We start from the raw sequence: 22,983 nt of genomic DNA on the forward strand, positions 1-22,983 counted from the left end.
TGGAAAGGCCGAAAACTCTGAAGAATATCTCCTTTCTATCTGATTAACAAATCAATTATAACAACAAAGTATCTGCCCCTGTTCCACACAAGTTACAAAAAATGGCATAGGGTATAGCTTGTTCTTGACCCTTCTTTCTAAGGCATTCTTAAAACATTCCTAGAAGTCACCATAAACAAAAGTTTCCATACCTGGAATAAAGCAGCAGCAGCAAACTGTACCGATGAAAAAAGCTAGCCTGACAGCCAGCAGGTACAAATGTACAACCTTTTTCATAGAAAACTGTGCCTGAAGAATGAAGGGGAGGCTTGAATCTAGTTTCTTTAGGTCTCTTACTAGTAATTATTGTCTTGGGCCAACATCATTGAAAGCCCATGGCAGCAAATACAGGATGTCAGGAAAGGTATTCCGGATTTCTGAGATGCATTTGGCATTTCCATAATTCAAACACAGCATGGTGTTACTAACCTGGATATTCACCATCCAGCCATTCCAAACAGTAAGAGAATCCTTTGAGCAGTGCTTCCCTTTAACAGTTAACAGTTCTACTAAAACATGTTTTCATTTGCTTTCCTTTCCAACATTTCAAATTTGACCCATATCTGCTGCATTTACTTTTTTTTTTCCCTTTTGGTGGTGAACTAGAATGCAACCTCACAATAAAAATTACATTTTAGCAACTCTAACAGCTTGATTTGCAATAATTTGTCTATCTCTTGTCAGCACTAATTGTGCAAGATGTGGTAAATAATTCAATTGCTATGACTGTAACCAGAAGCCGTAATAATTAAATTCAAAATTAAAAGTAACATACCAGATGCACTCTGCCCACCTAAACAAGACAGTAAAACCAGTCACAGCTTTTTTATCTTTACAATTCTTAATTCTGTTTGTCTTTAGTGGCTGACCTGAGGTCTGGAGATGTCAGCAGTTGCAAGGAAAGGGAAGGACTGCCTGAGACAACGGCTGTCCTCACGCAGAGATGATCAAAGTTCCTGGTGACAACTTTTTTCTGTCTGGAAATGTTATTTATGTGAAATATGAAGATTTTGGATGCATTCCAAGATTTCCCAATATTAAGAGGTCAACCGGAGCTTAGCCCTTCAGTGCTTATCAGCCTGTAATATAACAGTACTGACTGGAGGGAGCACAGCACCATGCAGCAGAATCTATAGGTAGCTACAGCAATTTGCCTCTATACCATGCAGTCTTGGCTTCCCCAGTAGCAGGCCTCTCTGAAAAAAAGAGTCAAAGTCAGATCAAGCCTTCTCACATAAACAGGTTGTTCTGTGACAAAACCTTACTCTTGCTATAACTTAGAGCCCAGATGTGCAGTCAGATCCACTCAGGAACAGGTTGTGGTGCATATGGCCTGGACTGCAGGACGGCATCCTTACTCCAGTGCTGTATGTGTCTCACTTTTGAGAGATTACCTTGATAAAGCAGCCCATTTTTTCCTTTTCAAATTAACAGCTGGAATATCTTCTTCTGGCATTATTTATAGCACATTATATGCTCATGTCCTTTCAAATTTATAGACAACACTGCACTTTCAGATGAAGAAAAACAAAGAAACAGCTGCAATCTTCACTTGATAACATTTATTCAATATTTTCTGAAATAAGCAAGAATTTTAAGAAGCCCATAAGCAATCAAATACAGCCACAAACCCCCCATACTGATCCTAAATAAGAAGCACTATGAGAAATACACAATATTTCATGAAACAATACTGTACATCAACAACCTTTAGGAAACAAACAACTCAAACCATATGCTTAGTTTACTCACAATATAAAAAACTTTAAAGGTTAAAGAAAAATATAGATTCAGTCCAATTGTAGGAGCCAATCCCATGCCCACTGAAGTCAATGGAAGTTGTCTCACTGATTTCAGCGTTTAAAGGATCATGCCCTCACTTTGCCTCAAGAGGCACTTTATTATACAAGGCCTAGCCTGAATACTATTACAAAAATGTCAAACAAACTCAAGAGTATGTTTCAGCAACTTTCAGGAAATAATGGAGAAATAGATTATCTATCCATGCATGGAATAAGGCAAAAGCTAATTCATTCAGATTAGGAATAATAATTTTTACTAGTTTCTTTTTCACAACACAAACATTTTAGACTTTTTTAATTAATGGATATATTATATATCATATTATGCTTCACATTTTTCCTACCTCTACTGAGAAAGCTGGCACTGACATGTCATAAAGAACTCCTCATTAATTATTGTTTTCTGTTCTGTAACAACCACAAGAAACTCATCTGGGTTTAGTAATAGTGTCTACCAAGAAAAAAGCACACACTATCATAAGCTTATAGTTTATAGAGCTCAAGGTACATTAAAATGTAATTCATGAAGTTCACAAATTCTGTTTTAAAATATTTTTCCAAACTAAAAGCTGCAGAAAATTGGTTCTTAAATATTCTACAGAAAATTCTGAAGCATCTAATGGTTTAAATTACTTATGCTTTCTTCTTAAAAATATTTAAATTAGGTTAGTAGCCCATCCTTTTGAAAAATAATCCAAAAAAGATACACTAGATTACAAATCTTTTGTCTTAATCAGTGTAACCAAAGGTTTGTCATCTGGGCTGTAATCTTCATAAGCAATGGGGGTTGCATCATACATTGCAGGTCGGGATTTCTTGCCAAACCTGGAAACAAAAGAAAGCTTTTGGTAACAAACAGAAGTATGAACGAGTTAATGGCAACAACCCACTGAGTTATGGTATGTGGTCAGAAACAAAGCCAGAGAGCCTAGATAAATTCTAAATTGTATTGCAACGTGCCAGAAGCAGAGAAGTTTAAATACCTGAACTGTGACTTTTGAAATATATGTATCAAATTAAAAAATTAAAAATCTTCTTGCAAACAAGAAACAGATTACATATCAAAGGCTACAGGAATTCTGCTGTGAAATTCAGCAGTATCAGAATAGGGGAAGACTGTGGAAGGCAAGAGTGAAACTGATACAGTTTCAGTGAGGCCAGAATTTTATTTTAGAGCCTGCTCTAAACAACCAATATTAAGGTCAGGTCATACATATTTACAAAAAGTAAATAATAGACAACTATGTGACATTTGCATTTGGAAATGCAATAGTTGTGCACTGAATTCAGTTGGAAGCTATAGACAAAGCATTTAAAAAATGAACTTGAAGTCTTTGCTCACCTGACATCCACTTGAGAAGCACGTTTAAATTATCAACATGCTGCATGCTATTTGCAACACTGGCAAAATTAATGGCAATTAGGATATTGCAATGCCACATAAACGTACTAATCACAAGCAACAGAATCACATCAGCAGCATGCTCCTCCTGGGCAACCGTCACTGCTAAGAACCAGGCTGTATCCGCCTGTGCAGAGAACTGCTGCGGCTGTATCACTGTGGCCCCAGTGCTGGCATATCCAGAACTCCTTTAGGTGCCTTTGCACTGCATAGACAGTCTATCACCCTTCTGATCATTTATTAAGATACAAAAATAGTGCTAAAAATGCAACTCAAAAGTAGAAAAATTACTAAAGTGTTCTGACTACCATTACAGGAGCTTTAAATAACAAAAAGGATCACAGGCAAATGAGGCAAAAAAGGGTCAAGTCTGCTTTCCTTATGGACTTGATGCAGAGAAAATATTAACACAGAAACAGAAAGACTTACTTATGTAGTGATCCACATTAAGGATTCTTTTTATCCCCTTATGTACCATATTAAGTCTATATTAATTTAAGTTGTGCACGCTGGAAGGTGAGATTCAGAAAATTCAGATTTTGAGGATAATATTTAGACCAAACCAAAATTAACTTGATTTTCTTCCAAGATTTTTATGCAACTTCCTGACTGTTCCAATTTAATTCTTGGCTGTTTTCAGTGATCTAGAATTGCTGACAAAACTAAAATGGCTGGAAGCATTATGATCTATATGGTGGAAATGTCATTTTTCAAAGTACTTCAGCTGTCAATAAGGCCACACTAGATACATTTGCATGCATGAATGTCTGCTTTCTTCTATAGTTTAATAAATACAGACAGGCCACATTCGCTCATCAGCATCATGATGGATAAACCTGATTTTCTGTAAATGAGATAAAATTCCAAGAACTGAATGAAGGAATCAAGTTATGGCATCTTACTAAATCAGAGGCAGCAATGAATTCTGAATCACCCTTTTTCTCCATCACTCTCAAAGGTTTAAAGGAAACAGACCTTTGCATAGATACAAATGATGATGAACATTCCCCAGTTATTTAAGTCAAATTTTGCCCTTTCTGACAGGTAGAGAACACATGGCTTGTTGCACACGGTGAAGCAGTACAAAATCTGTTCTCTTGTGTAGGTCAGGGTTGACATGTGCCCCTAATTAGAAAATGCTGAGAAAAGACCACAGCACATGTGCTAGTTGTTTGTGGCCTGGCTGAGCCATCTTGCTGGTAGACCACATTGCTTTGATCAGGCGATTCAGAAGCCAGTCCCTGCTCGTAACAGTAAACAGAGTTAACACAAACCTCAGAGGTCTCAAAACAGAATTGTTAAATGGGAAGTCTTAGTTCAATGGGCATGTATCTGGTAGGATTGCACAAGGATGCTATTTCAAACATTTATTTTATGTTTAATTGATGACATAAAAGAAAATGTAAAACAATTACCAATACAATCTGCAAGAGACAACAATTCAAGGGGTAATAAATAGTGAAAAGATGCAGGTCCCTGCTACAGAGTGTACTGGATCAATTAATAGGCTGCTTACAACGAAAGCACATACAAACAAATGAATAAAGATTTCTTCCACTGCAACCAAATACAAGATTATTCATCTAACAAAGAGCATACACCATGTGGGGAATTCTCAGTCCTGGGAAGCACTGAGTCTGGAAAAAGACTGGAGGGACATGATGGATAAGCAGTTTAACATTAGCTTTAATGTCACACTGTGTCTGATGAACAATTACGTGCTTAGATTGGTAAACAGAGTGTATCAGTAGGACTAGGGAAGTTCTATGGCCTCTACATTTAGCATTGACGTGTCCATTCATGAGTGATGATAGTGTTCCAATGCGTGTATCAGAGATACTTACCAGTGGCATAGGGATCACCACAAAGTCAAGTAAATGACATGAGAATTAGAAAATATATTTTGCAATGAAACATTGAATAAGAGCAACCTGTGTAACTTGACAAAGAGAGACCGAGGGTTCCATGACAATTTTGGGGACAGTGTACATTCAGTGTAGGAATTCTTCTTGGCACAGGCAGCTCCACGCATGTGTGTGTATATGTGTGTGTATGTATGTGTGACAGAGACTGCAAATTCTACTTCACATATGGAATGAGGTTGCCCCTCCACTTCCTTAGAAGGACATTTCAAAAGATGGCTAACCATAGAAAGTCATTAACCTCAACAATTCCATTCAAGTAGAAGACTTTTGAGAACATTGCATGGCTGAATCCCGAGGAAATGGTATCCTCTAACTTCTGTGGGATAGGCTGGAGTTCAGAGTCTCCCCAGAAGCAGAAGAAAGAAACCACGTGTTGCTACTCTGTTCAAAAACACCAACTGGTATAAGGAGTCCACAAAATAAAGTTTAAACAAGAGAAGGAAAAGAGAGAGACCAGAATTAAAAAAAAAAAAAGCATACCCACAGGAGAAAGGGATTATTTTTGCCTCCACAGCAGGAGAATGAGAAGATTAATTTCCTCTGCATTATTCAGAGAAAAGGCCATGTGCGCAAGTGGTATTTTGTGTTGCTTAGTATAATTGAGCTATAATCCTAGAGTTCCTACAAAGTTGAGACTCTGGCAGAGAATTCATATAAGCAATTGGCGTGTGCTATGGAGACCAGAGTACTTGTGCATGTGACAATACTTTCACAAAGAGGTAGCTGATCGAAACTCATCACTGAAACCTGTGTCAGGATATGGTAAGAAACGAGCACGTGCTGAAGCTCATCAGATTCAGGAAGCTTAGGACTTTGCAGTCTAATGCAGCTGACTCAAACACAGGAACGTGGAGAATGTGCAGTGGAGAGAAGCTTACCATGCTGTGACAAGATGACTTAATCAGACTCTGATGAACCAGACTCTTCAACCCACACATAGACAGAACAAGAGTCAGCACGTGTAAGTAAAAATTAAAGAAACTACACTGTAAGTAGTGCATGAAGTCTACTGCTAATGATATCTAGACACACAAAAAGTTTACAGTAGTACAGTCTCTGTAACCAGATATTTTGTGAACTCAGTGTGGATGCATTTCTAAAGTGAACGATCCAGTTTCAACAACAGATCCTGGTTCCAATTCAATGACGTCTTATAGCTGCAGTAGCCAGTGGTCAACTATTTCATTACAGTGTTCTCTTCTGGCTGTAAAATGTATAAGCTTTAACATAAAAGGAGTATTTATTTACTGTCTGCATAATGAATACTAAAGAAAGCTGTACTTCACCTGGTTAGAATACTATCTAGTTCTGATCTGCTAATCCTAAGAACATTCACTAGAAGTAGACATTTATTAGTAATGATCCTTGAGCACATTCGTTTTCTCTTACAGCAAGTACCTTGATTACTAAAGATCAAATTATAAGAAACGATCAAGAAAAAGACCTGCTGAGAAACGTGAACAAGTAATTTTAAAATAATTTACTGAATATGCAACAGGCATCCACACTCCCTGGACACCTACTGACTTTAACAGAAACCCTACATTTAAAGAAAATAATCTCACTTTTTCTTAGGCCGCCATTTTCCAAAATTACTAATAAGTTTGGGTATCTAACTGGGAAAGGGAATGATTTTCAGAAAACGCTGAGAATCTGTTACTTGAAAGCAGATCTCTTAGATACAGCAATTCTGAAAATTCAGACCTTGGTATTTTTAATATGCAGATTTAAGAGTTTATGCAAAAATAACTACAAAAGTTGTGCTCCTTTTCCTGGATTGAAATGACCAAAGCAGTGCTTTATACCTTCCTGAAACCAAAATAAACACAATAATCTTCACACTAAACCTCTGTGAATCACCTGACTTGGCAGCTCTATCTTGGATTTTTATAAGGCATCCATTCTCCAAGAGGCACAGAGAATTATTTGGAATGAAAACATTTATTTTCATTTGCATTAAGTAGAAACACCTTTCCCAAGATAGGGAAACCCTTTATTGACAGGTTCCAATAATGTAATTTTTAACTGCATAATACGGATCTGAAAAATCATCATGAATATATCCCAGTCTCAGAACTTCTTCGGAGGTTATTTAACCCTGATGAAAACCTGTTTTTCTAAACTTCTGCCTTCAGTAATAAACAGAGATTCATTCAGAGTAATCCAGACAGTAGCGATAAAGACCTGAACTAGCCCAGCTTCCAAGATCTGAAAGGTTTCATACAGGAAATCTTTTACCATTTCCACTACCTGCCAGTGAAACTGTAAAAGGCAGGGAAAATTCATATTAAAAAGATCCTGCCTTGCTGGTACACTTTTCCTTGGTACCCTTACAAAGCTGCCAAATTTGCTTTAAGAAATAAGAAAACCCAGGTGTTTCACACTGTTCCTCAGGAGACCAATTCCAGTCCTTGGGGAAGTGCAAAGTACCAATTCAACGAGTAGTAACTGAACGGGATTGACACATTCATCGCTGCTGCAGTAGTAGGAGGGAGGTGTTTAATTTGAAAGATTAACAGTATCATTTTGCACCTTGCTCTCCACCCTTGGAGATGTGTAGTACATAACAGTGAACATTCAGAAGGCCAAATAATAAAAAACTATAAAGCTTTTTATGGGCCATAAAGCAACTCCCTCCTCTCCCAATACACTACTAAAGGAAAAAGATGTTCTCAGGGTGTGTATGGTGTGGAGATGCTGAGCTCCTACTGGAAGAGATGTAAGGCTAAGTGGCAAAGGAGACTTCAAGGGAAGACTTAAAAGAACACTGATTTTATTGCTATGTTAAATCAACTATACACATCTTTCTTTTTAAAATATTTACTGACTAATATATTTTGACAATGAACAAATGTTTTATTGTAAATCTAGTTGGAACAGTTTAAAGAGCTACTGCCCAAAGCTGCGATCTGATTAACTGAGCCTGTGGGAACTCCTCATCCATTTCAGATAACGTTGATGACTTCAGCGGTGGTACAAATTAACCTATTTAATTTGCACTGAAACAGAAATGGAGTATTCGGAAAATGAATTACCAGCAATCACCAACCAATATGCACGCATTTCTCCATGTCAATACACAGGAACGCGTCTCCTTCTATTCTTTTAAAAGCATTTTAATGGTAACACACATGAACACTCTTGTTGGAATTTGAAGTGATCTTGACAAACCGAAGAAATGGGAAAAAGAAACAACAAAAATGAAAGTTCTACCCTATTAAGAGAGATGTCAAATACAGAAGAAACAATACTGGCTAGGAAGCAAAATGGCACAGAGGATCTTGGGGTGAGGAAAAGGTCTAAGAGGTCACAGAATTAAGTCATCAGTCACTAGCGTAAAGCAAATTAAAAAAAAAAGCAAGCAGGTTTCATTTTCAGATGTACGAACAGGAATGCCACAAATAAGATGCAGGAGGTGATTACTCAGTTCATTTGGTACAGGTAAAGTTTCAGCCAGAGAACTATTTCCAGCTTTAGGGACCATCCTTCAAAAAAAGAGAAAAACAATCTGGAGTGTTTCCCAGGGAGACAATAAAACAGCTGACATGATCCAGGAGGAGATACTGGAAGAATGGGTTAGTTTAGTCTAGGGAAGAAAAAAGGTTGTTTTGCTTTGTTTGTTTTTATTATAAAAAAGAGGGGAGGGATACGACACCTGATATACACGATTACTATAAAGGGAACAGTGATAAGTTATTCTCTATGACAACCTGAAGAGCAGTAAGAAAGAAGCAGCCTAACTCATAGCAAAGAAAATCTAGGTTGGATTTAGGAAAGCCCTTTCTAACTCTATTCAACTCCTTTGGAGGTTTATAAACACAATTGTTAGCAAGGAGCTAGGTATAATTAATGCTATATCAGTGCAATGGCTTACACTTGAGCCTTGAATCCCTTCCAGTTGTACTTTTGTATTATTCTGACACCCAATGCCCTGGTTTGCAAGTGCTCCATTAAAATTAGAAGTAAAAAAATTAGTATCGCTAGGAAAGCAAGTAAGAAAGATCTTAATCTTGAGGCAAACAGGAGCACAAAAATGAGTGATTCGAAGAGAGTGTCACTAAATAATCTGGTAAATTAGTCACAAAAATCAACATGCCTTTCCTATCTAATCAAATTACTTGTGTGTATCAGTTAAAGAGTATTTACATCCCAAACAGAAGATCTTACAGGCTAAGAATTCTGCATCTGTCCCTTTTCACCAGTTACACCACATAAATTCAGAATACCTCCCTCTGTTTTCAAGGAGTTGAGCTGGATTATCACACTTCAGATGAGAACAGAATAGGGATCAAAAAAGAACAACGAGCAATGCCGGTGATCCTGTCTTTTCACAGCAAAGCAGCCCATTCTCTGCCAACAGCGGTTAGATGCACTATGCATGGACTGAAATTACGTATTGTAACAGATTTCTTTTAAATTACCATCCCCAGAACAAACCTGGCATGTCGGATAGAAGCAATTGCACTACTGAATTCACTGTCAATGCTTCTACAGTTGTAAAATTCTTCATAGGCTGGCCTGGAAGAGCCTTGATATTCGATGCGGCTGATGCGACATATTCCCACAATGAGAATGATCAGCATCAGGACAAACGCTACGCAGAGAGCCCCAATTATGATGTAGAGGGAGTGACGAGGCATATTTGTTAGACTCTCTGCCATATGCCCGGACTTCCACTGCAGATCTGCCAATAAGAAATAAAAGATCATTAATTAGTAATTTATTGCATTGGGTTTGCATGGCAAGGTTTTGGTAGCAGGGGGGGCTACAGGGGCTGCTTCTGTGAGAAGCTGCTAGAAACTTCCCCTATGTCCGATAAAGTTAATGCCAGCTGGCTCCAAGATGGACCCACCGCTGGCCAAACCTGAGCCTGTCAGCGACGGTGGTAGCACCTCTGGGATAACAGATTTAAGAAGGGGGAAAAGTTACTGCGCAGCAGCAACTGCAGCTGGAGAGAGGAGTGAGAAGATGTGAGAGAAACAACTCTGCAGGCACCAAGGGCAGTGAAGAAGGAGGGGGAGGAGGTGCTCCAGGCGCCGGAGCAGCGATTCCCCTGCAGCCCGTGGTGAAGACCTTGGTGAGGCAGGCTGTCCCCCTGCAGCCCATGGAAGTCCACGGTGGAGCAGATATCCACAGAGGACCCCACACCAGAGCAGGTGGATGCCCGAAGGAGGCTGTGACCCCATGGGAAGCCCGCGCTGGAGCAGGCTCCTGGCAGGACCTGTGACCCCATGGAGAGAGGAGCCCAGGCTGGAGCAGGTTTGCTGGCAGGGCTTGTGACCCCGTGGGGGACCCACACTGGAGCAGTCTGTTCCTGAAGGACTGCGCCCTGTGGAAGGGACCCACGCTGGAGCAGTTCATGAAGAACTGTAGCCCGTGGGAAGGACTCACATTGGAGAAGTTCGTGGAGGACTGTCTCCCGTGGGAGGGACCCCACGCTGGAGCAGGGGAAGAGTGAGAGGAGTCCTCCCCCTGAGGAGGAAGGCGCGGCAGAAACAACGTGTGATGAACTGACCGCAACCCCCATTCCCCGTCCCCCTGCGCTGCTGGGGGGAGGAGGTAGAGAAAATCGGGAGTAAAGTTAAGCCCAGGAAGAAGGGAGGGGTGGGGGAAAGGTGTTTTTAAGATTTGGTTTTATTTCTCATTATGCTACTCTGATTTGACTGGTAATAAATTAAATTAATTTTTTCCCCAAGTCAAGTCTGTTTTGCCCATGATGGTAACTGGTGAGTGATCTCCCTGTCCTTATCTCGACCTATGAGCCTTTCGTTTTATTTTCTCTCCCCCTGTCCAGTTGAGGAGGGGGAGTGATAGAGCGTCCAGCCAGGGTCAACCTACCACATTTATATCCTTCCTGCTGAATAGAATTCTTTTATGATATTGACTTCCAATATTTCTGTGGAGACTTTTGAAGCTAGGAGGATATGTAATTTGAACCTTTCCAGGCTCTATTATGGATATGTCACCATGCCTAACATGCAACAAATTTGAATAGCACTATCTTGATCCTTCACCCACCTTTTTCGTAGATTTTTAAGGTCACATAGGAACACTTACCTAGTTTGATCTCCTGTATAATCCAAGTCATAGAAAGTCATCTAGTTATTCTTGCATTATAATATACTATAGGCTCTCTAAAGGCAGGCAGGTTTTATGTAAAAGCTTCTAGTAATCCGTCAACTCTGTGCAGTTTGTTCTGATAGTTAGTGAACCCTTCCATTAAAATGTGTGATTTAATATGTATTAAACATGCTTGGTTTTTAATTTCAAACACAGGCTTTTGTTATGCCTATCTTCACCAGACTGCAGAGACTTCAAAACCAGCATTTCAAGGACAAAAAGGGCATCTCATAACGTGCTACAGTACTGAGCCCACTAGAGTCTTCTCTCAAGCATCATTTCCCTGAGAGGTCTCAAAGCAGACCTTAAAGTAAAGCTAAGCTGGAAGAGGCTTCTTGTATTTATGTATTCCAGACCTTCTTTATAAATATTCTTGATGCCCAAACTATTGTCTAGCAATGCCAAACAGATTGTCTATCAATTGCTTATGTCCTCAGATCTGTTTTTCTCTAGCATGGGTCAGAGTATTTCTAATTAACCTGTACTTCCCTCTAGGGTTCATTTTTGGCAGTCTTTTAAGCCTATGGTCTCATAAATTATTTCAAACCAGGAACAGACTTGAATCATTCTGACTACAGAAATCTGACACTCCGCAAAAGTTATTTCTAGCAGGTGACTATTCCTTTTTCAAATGGACTTCTGCTTTGCACTGGTTTAGAAACTCCTTTAATCACAAACAGTCTGGGAACAGGGCTATCAAGCATATGCTTTGGGAATGTTAAGATATTCTTAGAAGCCACCTCTCGAGGATGTTGATGATGGCAGATAACTGATTCGAGCACCTGAGCTGAAATCACAAGTTTAGTGGCATCTGTGGATATAATCTCCATCTATGGTAGAAATATAGGGGAATGTATAAGTACAGAAAAAAACCCATCCATTTTAGAGGAAGGTAGGGAGAAGGCCTGAAGCTGTAACATGTGGGATTCACCTCGGCAGAGTTTGAAGAAATGGTTGCCCTTTGTTTATAATCGTAAAGGTTGTCCCGGAGCAACTCTGAGCTTGGGCTTGCTTGGACTTTCTGTCCACAAATGTGAGCCGAGTTTACAGGACTAACTGCTTGTTTGTGTTATCTTCTTCAGAGATCAGTAAAGTTTTGATCAGCCTGAAACATTCAGTGATTTAATGTTTCTAAAGTGCTGTTACTGCAATTTGCCCAGTCGGGATATGAGGGAGAGAATACAGCTGTGCTCTGTGCAGTTTGGGATGGGTTTCTATTTCTGTTCTGCAGCACATTTGTCACACATGGTGGCTTCTGTCAGGTTGTCAGACTAGGCCAAATTCAGATCTAATGTGCACAGATATATGGCAAGACAGTTCTGATTTAGGTTCCACGTCTTCCATCTTTGGGTGATAAGGATGAGAGAAATTTCTTCCTTTCTTCCTCACCAGATAAAAATATGAAGATTAACAGCTTATACTCCAAAGATTAGAAAGAACATACGACAGCTCAAAATCACAGTATTCTCAGTGGTCACAGTAATGTTCATAAAATTAATTAAGCATCAGATTTCAATGCGCACCACACAGTCTGTACTAGAAATTCTTCATAATGTTAGTTTTCAAGTAACCACATGGTTTGCCTTACCTTGGTAACTACATTAATAATTATGAAAGTTGCAAAGGTAATGATATTATCAAATAACCAGCAGGCATTAGAGAATTCATATGAGATGTTCGTAAGCATTTTTACAGCGAATGCTCCATTAACTTTTTAGGCAAATACATTTCATTTTGAAAGGAAAAATATCCTCTTTATAATTACGACCAATTTAATCCTATTTAATTGGAATTCCTAACACTGGTAAAGACCATAAGATGATATAATAAATAACACAGTTCATTCAGGCAACCTACATCTTGTCTAGTTTGTTGTCGATACAGCACTTGCAAATTAAAGAGTACAGTTTGGCAAGAAGATAACCCTGAAATCCTGTTAGGGTAGTCACTTCAAGCAGATAAAACAGCTGGTGAAAAAATGGGCAACTATTAACAGTAAATAGAGAGTTGTTCTACAAAAGAGAAGCCTGAAGCCTGGCTTCATCATGTCTTTTTCTAGCATTCAGAGGGATGGTCCACTACAAAGGAAGTCAGTATGCAGTGTTTAAATTTGATTTCCAATGCATTATTAACCATTATGTACAAATTGCTGAAATAATATGATAAATATGACAAGGAGAGATGGAAAGATGAACAGAAGCAGATTTACTAATAGATTCAATCTTTAGAGCTGAACAGAAATCCACTGCACCATTGACTCAACTCCAGTGAGATCAGAAGTGCTGCACCTGTTTATAAAAGAGCTGGATATGGCCTTTCTAGATACGATTAGAATTGGGTTCACATCAGTTGGTCAACTTGTAGCTCAGGGAAGGACAGTGAGCGCAAAGATCTTCCCATGGGTACATAGTTCTGTAGAAAAAATCTGCAGATCAAAATGCTTTTAAATCCTTTCTGCAAAGTGATTTCTTCAAAACTCAATCCCTCTCTATTTGCATAATCCTTTATATACCTGTTAAAATCCAAGCGCTTTAGGAAAGCTTCCACAGCTTTGTGTATAAGCCACTGCATTGGTTAGAGAGGCTGCATGTCCACACTTATATCTGACTATTGTGAAGTATCATGGTGTCCCATAACGCATCATTTTACTTTGATGCTGTGTCAAAGTGACTTTAACAGCAAGGGAACATCAGACATTTGCTGATGTTAAGCTTATTGAAGAAACTATTGGTAACCCTCAAATTTTAAACTTAATTGTTCTTCAAAATGTATCTTTATGTAACTATGCAAAGATTTTTTTTCCTGTTTTCGTTCCTTTAAGACCAATCCAAATCAGAATTTTCTAGATTGCATTTTTTTTATATCTCCTATATTATTATTATTATTACATACATACACTTTATTAGCTATCCTGATTTGTTGGATAAAAACCACAGTAATTTCAACCTCTTCAATTGAGAACAATTGCCATGAACAATACTATATGATTTATTCTCCAAATATTGAGATGGAAGAAAAAGGTCTAATATTTCTAGTTGAGAATCACCCTTGCAGTGTTATCAGTGCAAGTTAACACTCAGATAATTCCCTGCTTCCTGTCACAGCAGTCACAAGATAAAAGCACGAATCAGTCAGTAAAAGGCTTCAAACAGCAACAACAAGGTGCTGTTGCTTCTTCCCATCATTTTAACTTACACAGTTTGCAAGTGTGTAATACAAGCAGAAAATCCAAGTTCTTGAGCAGCAGGCAAGGCCACTACAGTTCAACTATAAACAGATGCTATGTGTAGAGAAATACACGCTAAGCAGAGACAATCCCCTCACTCAAGAGAACAAAGATTAAGTAGAGTTTTATCCACTCTCTCTCGTACACTTACAAACGAGGTCAGAAAGGAGTTAATATTGACCAACCACAGATGTAAGTTTGAACCTACCTGTCATATATAGTGCTTAGGGGCATGCGTCCCTCACAGGGGGAAGCAGGAATAATTGAGTAGCTGGATGTTAGAGGAGGCTCCTTCCACCCTCTGTTCTGCTTCTCTCATTTTCCCATGTGTTTATATGCACCTCACTATGTATCTGTGGTGCAAACAGCCAAACTCTTAGTGACTAGAGCATGACAGCCAAAGGAAGACTCCAGAACAAGCATCACTGATTTTATATAGCACATCTGCAGGGCTCAGAAAGCATGCAAGCCCGTCTGTTTCCCTTTGGCATCTATTCATTCCATAACATAACAGAAATGTAATTGTTACTACATTGAGGTACTCCAGGAAGTATGTTTCCAGGATGATTATTGCTTTCTCCAAGAACTGAACTCATCTGTCTGTCAGCCCACTACTTATTAGATAAGGCAAGCCTTACTGATCAACTTGGACATGCATGTTTCAGGTATCACTAACAGCAGCCTTGTCAGTAAAAGCTCATCTGAGCATCTTTTAGCATAAGCAATATGGCATACAGATAGCACACAACATTGTGCTCCCAACGTCACGATGGTTCTGTACCACACAGGGAAGTGTGTGCGCCATTCACAGAGACAACAAAAAGGCAGTGCTGTCACCATCTCTGGACTAGCTAGCAATGCTCATCTGCAGTGTTTGCTTTCAACAGAAAGCACTGAAACTGAATTCACAACCAACAATTACAGGGAGAGAAGGTCATAAACCTGTCAAGATAAAACTTTTGTGTCAGTCCAGGTGTGAACAGAGTTGTCTTCTGGGTTAAAGTAAGGACTAACGTCAAGAATAGAAATCAAGTTAAAAAGCAGTCAATATGCTTAAGTAAAGATTAAGTGAAAGAGAGTAAAAAGGGATGTTTCATATGCTCCTTGTGTAAATGAGATATAGAACATTTTTTATTCCAGCCTTTGTGTAGGTATTTTCTCATGAATATACAACAGGAGCTTTCTGAGTCCCTTCTATTTTTTAATCTATCACCTATCCCTGCAACATTAGCTGTGCCAAGTGGTGTAAATCCCCTCACACAAACTTATGTATCTGTATAGTGACTTGAAGGGATCTATGACCACGTACCTGAGCATTCAAGCAGTTAAATACACAGCTAAACTCCCTAGTAAAGACAACACCTGTAGCCCAAGAACAAGAAATCAGGGAAATACAAAGCAGCTCTGTGAGCAGCAGAACTAATGAAGCCTAATTTCCATTTTAACTCTTCCACAGTTGGGCTTCATACTTTCTTCCTCTCATGGACTCTCTACTGCTCCGTAAGGGTGCACTTACACTGAAGCTTTTCGCTATACTAAGAAGCGAGATCACACTGAAGCTGTTCCTTCACTAGATCCACCAATGGAACCTCTCCAAGTCTTACTAAATGCTTAGGAAATATTTTGTTTTGGAGACCTTTATCTTTCTAACAAATTTGGTGGAAATCAGCTATGGTTGGAATCGGCTATTCCTGAAAAAGTTGGTAAATGCATGCACACACAAGTCACAGCACAATTACACAGGACTCGTTTCCTTAAGTAAGGAAGTTCAAAATTGTTTTGCTGAAACATCACTAGAACTGCAGGTGCTCAGAAATCAATACAAGTCTGTTAGGACCATGCTTGTAGCTCCATGGAAGTACACTTTACCCAAGGTAAGTATGAAAGTAAGCTCTGAAGTATAAGTGCAATTAAAAGGCAAACCACTTAGTGCCCAGCTGTGAGACAGCATCTCTGACAATCTAGTCCAACACATCTCAAAGTAGGGTGCCCAGAAACAGAATTTTCTAACTTTCATAGCCACTTTTGAAATATTATGGCCTAAAATAAAATGCATTTAACAGAATTTTGATAATTTACAGGTGATTCAGAGTATTTGTGCCAATAGGTAGAGACAAATATAAATTTCTTTATTATAAGGTATCATTTTCAGAAATTTTTAGAAAACTACAAAACTTACGTATTTCGCAGTTTGCACCGACCCATCCATGTGGACAATGGCAGATGTAACCACCAGGCTGATCTATGCAAGTTCCAGCATGGTGACATGGGTTGCTGTCACAGTCATTTACATCGATTTCACATTCTTCACCTTATATCGGAAAAAAACAAAAAACCCAAACTTCTATATAGCGGGTGCCTCATGTAGCAGGTACATCATCAGTCATTTAATTTTTCTCTAGCTGCAAAACACCTTATAGCTCAATAGCATCTTTATTCTCAGAACATCAAAAATATTCTATAACAGTTTCAAGAAATAAGTCTCACAGCCTCCATGAAGGAAATATTATCCTCATTCAACCAGGTGAAAACAAAGTCTCAGGGCTAAGTGACTTGACTAACCTCACCCAGATTGTGTGTGTCTCATTTCTTTAAATATAAGTTCCATCCCAAGAAAATGTATAACAATTTATCATGTATATTCTGAAGTGCTATACAACAACGCAGATAATCAGTGCCTCTGAGAAACAGCCACTGTACAACGGAAAGCTAATTCTTTTCCAAAAAATGCCCTTTAATTAGCACAGATCAAAAAGCACAATTTGATCTACAAAACAGCTATGAATGGCTTTATCTATTACTATCACATTGGATATTACCTCACATGACTAACAGAGCATCAGGTTGTAAATTATCTTGACAGCAGATACTTGGATTACACCAATCATGTCAGTTTAAATACAAGGTCAAAGGATTAAATGGGCTGCTTACCATTACTCTGAAAGTGTAAATTGATTCATAACAAGCACTTTAGGGCTTTTAGCAATTGCATATTAAGGTAACGGAGTAAGTTGTTTCTTCAGCTTGCAGTAACTAAGGTCAATGTTAAAACATTTTCCAGTTTCAACAGTGTCCAATTAGTATATTGGCTTACCTGGAAGTCTTTAAAATGTTATTTTTAAAATGCAATCTAGTCTCACGCAGTAAGGTCATAAGGCATGTTAAATAGCTGTTAGCTTAGTGAATTCTCTTTAGTAACAGGCTTTTTTTGCTGCAAAATTTTTAAAGTTCAAAGCAGTTGCAAGTAATATCAAGAACTGCGCGTTCTCAGTAGACTGATTACAATTCAGCAAAGTCCAAATTAATTTGTTTCCTTGAAGAGACACAGTCTTACTTGGTATTTGTCTTCTTTTGGACACAGACAACTAGACGTTGTGTGTAATGTACAAATTACTTGCCTGTATATCCAGGTGCACAAATACATGTAGCATTTAGACCTTCGCTGTCACAAGTGCCACCGTTCTGACAGTTGATGTTAACACAAGGGTCTTTGTATAATTCACAGTGCCTTCCTGAAAAGGTAAAATTAGTAGTTGCCATTAACATGACCTATACTGACAACATGAAATCAGTACATGTGATAACTTAACTTCACCTGGATGAGCACAACAACATGCAGCCTCCAAACCTGTCTTATTAGGCTAATGCCATAAGACTAAAGCCATATATTTTATGGTGGCTAAACTTTTTACACACACGCCTCCTCTCTGCTCTTCTCACCCACTGAGGCTTTGGGATAAGAGAGGTAGGGCAATTTCTGCTAACAAGAACTGCTGGAGTGTCTATGAAAAACCAATGGTATAATAAAGCATAATCTGATCAGCTATCTAATATTCTTCAATAAAATGTAGACAATAATTGTCTTCAGTAAGAATTTTACATGATAACTTCTTTAATAATATACACAAGCATTCTGATGCCTCTTACTGACTTTGCAGGAAACTGAGGAGTATAATTAAGGCAATAAAAGAGAAATTAATTTATTCAAATGTATAGCTAAAAGTAAATAATTGGGTTGCTCAACTTCATGCCACTACCTTCGCTCTTTCATTCTCAGGTGTACGCTATGTGAATTCAGCAGCTTTGCCTTGCAGGAGACAGCCATATCTGGCATACAGAACATAAAGCACAGCAGAGTCCCACCTGGGGATGGGGGGAGAGGCTCTACTGCTGCTGCTACGTGCATCATTTTCTCTGGATCTACTTTTCAGATAAAACTAGAAAAATCAATACATGAATGATCTGATCAGTGCATGGATGGCCCTGAAACATGAAAAAAATAAATGTACGTATGTGAATAATGAATGATTGGTGGGACTTTGTTTATAATGTATCTACTACAGTGAAATTAGCTTGCATTTAAAATACCTGCTTAAATTTATCCATTAATGTAAGTTTTAAGCCTAAATCTAAGTCTTATTACCATTCTTTGCTTGGGAATGAATCCAAAGTGACCACTTAGCTAAAATCCTAAGTTATCTTCAAGTTTTCCCATTCTTAAACTTTTTACAAGAATTTCAACAAACTGAAGAGCAGGACAGGATTCTGAATGCTTCCATGTGATAACATTTACAAATCACAAACACATTTTTCACTTTTTAAGGTGGTTCACGTTTCTAAATCCTTACTGTCCTGCAAACTGTAAAGATGCATAGTCAATAGAAGCATAAACTCATATTGTTTATTATGTATAAAAACTGCAACACAGCTTTGGCATCAGGAAAATGTTTCTAATCATGAGGCAGTGAATAACAGTGAAGGAATTATGTTGCTTGTGGAGATTACAGAACCTACAATGATGGAGGACTAGGAGAGGTTAGACAAATACATGTGAAAAGGGGACATGCAGCTGATCCTGCCTTACTCCTTCCCAGCCTCTTTCATGAATACCAATTGTGTTGCACTGGAATTGGGCAGTTTGTCAATTTGAATTTGGACAGTTTGAGACGCAGAACTATACAGAGGTAAAATTAGTGAGCAAATAGAGTCTTTAGAGAAAAGAATATGAGAAAGAAAAATCAATACAAAAAAGGAAGAAATTGGACACATAATATATCAGATGTATGTACACAAGCAGATTTATTTAATGAGTGAACAATTAAAAGGAATGAGCTTAGTTCTCTAGTGTTCAACACTGCAGTTACGTACAGCAATGCAAGCTTACATGAGTTATATAAAAACAACAATCTCAAGTTTATAGTGATAATTAAAAAAACACATAAAAGCAACTTATTTTAAATATATATATATTTTATATATATATATATACACACACACACACACACATATACTCACTCGCTACAGACCTGCTGAAATCATTTGGTCAGTCTGTCAGCAGCAAAAAGGCAGAGCACTCTAGTTTGAGCATCCTGCAGCTAAGCAGCAGAAGCCAGCAGAGCCAGAAGCCCCCAGGTACACGCTGGCATATGCTTCAGTCCAGAGCAGCGATAACAGCTCTTGTCTGTTTGCCAGCCAGGGGGGTATGGAGGCAGAAGGAGGGACTGCAGACGTGGAGGTCTGGGTTGGTGGTGGTAAAACTGAGGCCTCTAATGGCCCACATAGTATCTTGAGCTGGGTACCTCAGCTCTATTCATTAGGTGTCACTGAATACCTTAAGTACTGGAATGAAGAAAGCTCAGTAATCAGCAAAAACTGCTTAAAGGACCAGGTCCCCTGCTTTCATTTAAAGCAAAATGTGCTGCACACACAATGCTTTCAGCTGCATGTACAGGTCGGATGAGAACAGAACATGAAGTCATAACACTGTGGTTAAGTGCTCTTTAAACTGTCATGAAAAGCTGAGGGTCATTTCCTCACTAAGCCTCTAAAATTATGAATTCTGTATCTATTGTCAGAGCAGTGCAACCACCAGCATGAAATACATATTTAGCCTCAAGCAGCTGTTACGTGAGCATTACTTATCAACACAGATAAGGATTGATACACTTAATGAGAAAATGCTGGGGTAATGTTCCTTAAAACATAGTCATTCTATGTAAAATATATATATATTTTAATACTAATAACATATAAAATTACATTCAAATTGTTCTCACAGCATGATTCGAAACAGAATACACAAAAAAAGTATCACTTTAGCCCTCCACAGAGGGACATGTCACAGACAGCTCATATGTGCTACTCTGTCTAAAGCTGAAATCCACTGCAAAATAGAAGATTTTGTATAGCAAAACACATACTTTTCTCCTCTATTTTATAAATTACTTAAGAAATGCCGAAGACTGATTCCATTCGAACATATCTAGGAATAGCTGCAGTTAACATGGGAAAGCAGTCACAGACCTACTAGTCTCTGGGCTTTATGGTCTTCTAAATGAACAATCAACATAAAACTTTCATTTTTATTCCTTTGTGCTAATCTGTTTCAAATACTAATCTTTTATTACTATGTTTTTAACTCACTTCACTGGAGAAAAAAAAAAGAATTTGGAAAGCCCTCCACGTAATGGCTCCTAAGAATAACTGTTAAATAAAATTTTTCATCAGTAATATTTTCTTTTAAAAACTCATCACTTTCTAACATAGCTTAAAAACAGCAGAAAAGAGTACACCTAAGAAGAACAGAGAGAAGCCATTTGTCCCCAGACAAGGACATGCATTCCTCACAGACCAGCTAAATCCAAACTACTCATTTGAATCAAGATTATGGGATCAGGATCTACATTGAAGTTTGTTTCCGTTAATTTTAGATGTGGGATTTATTTCTGCTCAATGGAGGATATTGTGTATCTCTGTAACAGAACCTACCATAAAAAACACATAGAAAAATTCAAAAAACAAGAGGTAAACCCCATCCTACCTTCATATTCAGCAAGGCACACACACTCATAGCTGTTGACAAGGTCTCTGCAGGTGGCTCCATTCTGGCAGGGTGCAGAAAGGCATTCGTTATATTCCTCTTCACAGTAAAGGCCGTGGTAACCTAAATCACACGAAGAGGAAATAAAACAAGCTATGAAACACTTCCCAGTAAAAATTAACAATTAGGCAACTATAGACTGTGGGCAGATGCTTACTAATTGAAATATACTGTGCAGACAGATACATGTTAAGACATTGATTTTAAGGACATCTGCTCCTCAGGGGAAAATTACAAAAAAAATCCTGGAAGCACAATGTTCTGAGAGAAGCCCCAGCCCCAGACGCTGCCCCTGCAATAAACCACAGCGAGGCCATAAGCACATAGGCTGATAACCAAGGCCACTAGGAACGTGAATACCCGCACTCAGATTGTAAAAAGGAATAAACTAATATCGACGTATCTCCTAGCTTTCTTGGATCCTTGCATCAAAGCCACTTTTCGTCAAAGTGGTGATGATTGTATAACAGTAGTTAGAATCATAATATGTTTTAACTTTAATGCTGTACAATGTCAAAACACTGTAGAAGCATTAAGATACTTAATTTTTTAGAGTATTCCCAAGCTGTAGGCAGGTATTACGGCCTGATTATGCAGACATAGAAAGTAGGAGCACAGAAAAGCTACGAGACCTGTTAATGGCCACTGAGTCATTTGTATCATGAGGTAAGAAATAAGGAGTTAATCCACTTGAAATAGCACTTTTCTCATTGTTTAGTGTGCCATATGATCATTAGTCTTAACAGTAGTTGAAATTACTTTCTAGACATAGTGTATCAGGTCAAAGTAGTACCTACTCATATTAAGTAACAGCATTAATTAGTATAGTGTAACAGAGGAAATAAACTAGCTGTCATGCTAAAATACGTTTGCCTGATAATACTGGTTACTTCGTCTTAAATATGAAGAATCATAAGCCTGGTCATTTTGAAGACTATTATATTTGATACCGAGAAGCTTATTTAATTCCTCTTCAATAGACCCAGGTTATACTTTTGTTAATGAAAAGCCTCCTCTCTTCTTTCTTGTTATTTTTTTTCTTTTCTTTCTTTTTTTTTTTCTTACTTAAGGTAGGGGCTTTCCAACTCCAGAAACAATGTCTAAATTTATAGGCAATTAATACATCAACAAGAAAAAAAGAAAACAGATAGGTCATTAAGTACAAATAATGCATTTAAATGCAACATAAACACCGCTTTCTTCCTGACAGACAAGCATTAGCACAGAAGAATTGTAAAACTGCTAGTGTGTTTGACCAATAAAAAAAGTACCAGGCAATTTGCTCGAGTCTTTCTAAATAGTTGTTTCCCCCTCTTTGGGGGCACATGGAGTGCTTCATAAGTAGCCAAATTACCTTTAGGGGAAGGTTCAGAATTTAGTAGATTAAACAGAATATGTTCTTGCCTTTTTGAAAGTAAAAATACAAATAGTACAAAAATTTCTACTAAAACATGCGCCTTTCATGATGTTTACCCCCTTCCTGGAAATTACAGCAAACAATTGAGTGACCAGACTTTTGCATTTTCTACATCTCTTCAACTGTTAGCTATGTGCTGCTAATAACTGCAAGTCCTAGCATCTGACTTGGG

The 22,983-nt window shown here is 38.3% G+C and overlaps 1 protein-coding gene across 1 annotated transcript in view; it reads right to left on the reverse strand.

Annotated features, from left to right (window-relative positions):
• Positions 1-1,586: 1,586 nt before the first annotated feature.
• The window catches only part of DNER (delta/notch like EGF repeat containing), a 135,105-nt gene continuing 113,708 nt past the window's right edge, over positions 1,587-22,983 (reverse strand). Inside the window, exons 9-13 of the mRNA XM_050902366.1 lie at positions 21,335-21,457; positions 17,913-18,026; positions 16,694-16,825; positions 9,606-9,852; positions 1,587-2,666 (exon numbers count right to left, since the gene is read on the reverse strand). Coding sequence (XP_050758323.1) covers positions 2,555-2,666; positions 9,606-9,852; positions 16,694-16,825; positions 17,913-18,026; positions 21,335-21,457 — 728 coding nt within the window. The 3' untranslated portion in view covers positions 1,587-2,554. The remainder of the gene's footprint in view (positions 2,667-9,605; positions 9,853-16,693; positions 16,826-17,912; positions 18,027-21,334; positions 21,458-22,983) is intronic.

The sequence above is a fragment of the Gymnogyps californianus genome, chromosome 10 (genome assembly GCF_018139145.2).
Source record: "Gymnogyps californianus isolate 813 chromosome 10, ASM1813914v2, whole genome shotgun sequence".
NCBI classification, from domain to species: Eukaryota; Metazoa; Chordata; class Aves; order Accipitriformes; family Cathartidae; genus Gymnogyps; species Gymnogyps californianus.